At 33.6% G+C, this 2,933-nt stretch overlaps 1 protein-coding gene across 1 annotated transcript; it reads left to right on the top strand.

Moving 5' to 3' along the window:
- The first annotated feature begins 594 nt into the window (after positions 1 to 594).
- On the top strand, positions 595 to 2,604 carry LOC134254847 (putative ankyrin repeat protein RF_0381). The gene is made up of 3 exons (XM_062737388.1): positions 595 to 789; positions 1,260 to 1,335; positions 1,516 to 2,604. The coding sequence occupies exon 3, from the start codon at positions 1,646 to 1,648 to the stop codon at positions 2,459 to 2,461; it is 816 nt and encodes a 271-aa protein (XP_062593372.1). The 5' UTR covers positions 595 to 789; positions 1,260 to 1,335; positions 1,516 to 1,645; the 3' UTR covers positions 2,462 to 2,604.
- The last annotated feature ends 329 nt before the right edge of the window (positions 2,605 to 2,933 follow it).

Genomic DNA, 2,933 nt, shown 5'->3' with positions numbered 1-2,933 from the left:
TTAAAAAAATGTAACATGGATCGATGTCAACAACCTCGTTTAAAGTTAGCATTTCTATTCTATTTTCGTTATAATAACCTTGTTAGCAAATTTCATTAGGTCGTGATTTGAATAAAGGGTTTAATGCCAATTCTTACGCCTTTTTATACTAAATTTAACTACTGAATATTCTGTTTTACTCGTCAATACATAGGGCGGATGAAACCGGAAGAAATTAGATGCTTACTTCTTTTTGATCCAACCTCTGGCATTTCCGGTGGGTTTGAGTTTTATACCTCTTTCAAAGATTCAGATTTGTTTCATCCACCACTGTTCAGTATTTTCCCTTTTTCATTTTTGATACAAATGATCACAGTTATAATTTTAAGACAGGGATTTTTAAAGAAAGAAAAATTTAATTAATTAATGATTATAGACATGATAGACACATCTTGATGACTCCCTGATGGAATTTAAACTGTCATTTTGTAAACTGTATACGTTTTGTAGACGTAATGAGTTAAAGTCTGTTATCTTTTTATTTAGATTTAATGAGATGCCAGGGACCACGAATTTTTGAGTATTTTTCTAGAAAAATTCCTGTAAATATGCGACCTTTACAATATCAGTTACCTGTCTCCACTGTTGATCAATGTCCAAAAAACAGTACGCTATGGAACACGTCATCCGCGTCACAAAGCTGTCCTGTTGACTTCAACAGCAGGGAAATATGTGTCTGCATCCCTAACCAGCAGACATCGGTGTTGATAGAGCTCTACGACAGAAGACAGATCGAACTTCATCAAAGTGGTATGTTTTAATATTACATAGGTAGACAAAAAACACTTCAACCATTTTATATCTTATAAGTGCAATTCATTTCTTATTAGAATTTTTTATGGTAATTTTTTCTCATACCTTGCATGATGCATAGAACGAATTAATGAATACATTTCATAAAAAAAACATATATAGAGATAACAATTAAATTGTAATACTTGTCTAACTTAACTGCTATATTCACTTGGCTTGCAATTGGAATAATATGGGAATTTTTCTATGTCATGAAGGGACCTGTATTTACATCAATAATTCTGGCTTAATATCTTAATGCAGTAAGATGCACAGACTTAACAATGAATATATAAAAATATGCAAAATTTAAGGATTTACTGATTGAAACTTTGACTTCTGAATGAGATATGTTTGATTGAGGTGAGATAAATAGCAATAACAATATAGAATATGTTCATTTTAAACTAGTAATTTTCTTTTGCTAGATCAAGAGTGTTTCGCTATTGAAAAGCAAAGTCAATGTTACGAAGCAGATGTATCATTCTGGAATAGAACATCAAAGTAATATCTCTCTCTGTCTCTCTCTCTCTCTCTCTCTCTCTCTCTCTGTCTCTCTCTCTCTCTCTCTCTCTCTGTCTCTCTCTCTCTCTCTCTCTCTCTCTCTCTGTCTCTCTCTCTCTCTCTCTCTCTCTCTCTCTCCTTTACCGTGTTCTCATTTCTATTCATGTTATTTCTTTACAGTAATACAGATGTGTCAATCTTCATATCACCGACTTCAGCATTTTTTATACCAACTCTGCTTCCTGTTGTGATTCCTTTCATTTTGATTGGGATTTCATTGTGTGTCTCAATTATAGTATTTCGACGGAAGATGAATACAATCATTGGGTATAGCAAAGATTCAAGAAGGCAAATTGGTAAAATGGAATTATACAAGTACTTAGAAAGTACGTATCCTGGTCTGATAGATATCAAAGACAACGAGGGAAATAATCTCGTGCATTCTGCCGTCTGGGTTGGAAACATGGAAATGCTTAAGGTCCTCTTAGAGAAAGGTTTGGATATAAATGATATAAGTGAAAAAGAGAAAATTGTGCCACTTCTGAGTTGTATAAATGATAAAACAGACATTTCTAAACACTTGTTGGACATGTATCCTTATTCAATAGATACCAGAGACAATTGCGGTGAAAATACTATACATGTTGCAGCATGGTGCGGTAATATTGACTTCCTCAATTTTCTCGTGCGACATGGTTTTGATATCAATAGCACTAGAAATGATGGGAAGACTGTATTACATCTGTGTTGTAGGAACAGTAAGATAGACATGTGTAAATTCTTGGTCAAGGCTTATCCTCATCTGCTACATGTTGATGACCATAATGGTGTGAATGCTTTACATGAAGCAGCCTGGAGTGGAAACATTGATTTGTTTAAATTTCTGTTAGATAAAGGTCTAGACGTTAATATCAAAGAAAGAAAAGATGGGAATACTGTTTTACACCTCTGCTGTTTCCATGGAAAGATAGACATGTGTCGGTATTTGATAAATAATTTCCCTTATTTACTTCGTATGACCAACCTTGATGGTCACCATGCCCTTCATGCCGCAAAAAAGGGTGGAAACGTTGAACTGCTCAATTTCTTAGTAAAGAAAGGCTTAGATATAAATAACACACGTTAGTAAGATAAACATACGAGGGCTGTTCAATAAATAATGTCCTCGGTGCTCGGAAAGAAACAAAATAGGCTTTTCAATGATCTAGTCTTAATGATTTTACTTAAAAATTCTCCTTCAATTAAAACTTGTGTCTTAAATCTTTTTATCCAATAGCTGATGTCAGGATCTCTATTTTGTATGTCATAGAGCTAAGGACATTATTTATAGAACAGTCCTTATATATTAAATTGACATATTTAGCGAAAAAGAATTTCTTAAATCGACCTTTTGAGGTAATAATAATGCTTAATATGAGAGAGAGAGAGAGAGAGAGAGAGAGAGAGAGAGAGAGAGAGAGAGAGAAAGAGTGTGTCAACCTGTAAAAAATAAACAAGGAAAACTACAATATGGCTAAATGTATATGTCAGTTGTTCTTTGAATCTCTTAGTTGCACAGAGATAAAAGGTATTTCTTTAACTGTATGCAATGAATAAGA

Source organism: Saccostrea cucullata, unplaced genomic scaffold (genome assembly GCF_032062105.1).
Source record: "Saccostrea cucullata isolate Sc308-1 unplaced genomic scaffold, CSIRO_AGI_Scuc_v1 ctg4468, whole genome shotgun sequence".
Classification (NCBI taxonomy): Eukaryota; Metazoa; Mollusca; class Bivalvia; order Ostreida; family Ostreidae; genus Saccostrea; species Saccostrea cuccullata.
This window is presented reverse-complemented; position numbering and strand designations above follow the sequence as displayed.

Coding starts and splice junctions, on each gene's coding strand:
- LOC134254847 (XM_062737388.1), top strand. CDS start 1,646: ATGAATACAATCATTGGGTATAGCAAAGATTCAAGAAGGCAAATTGGT.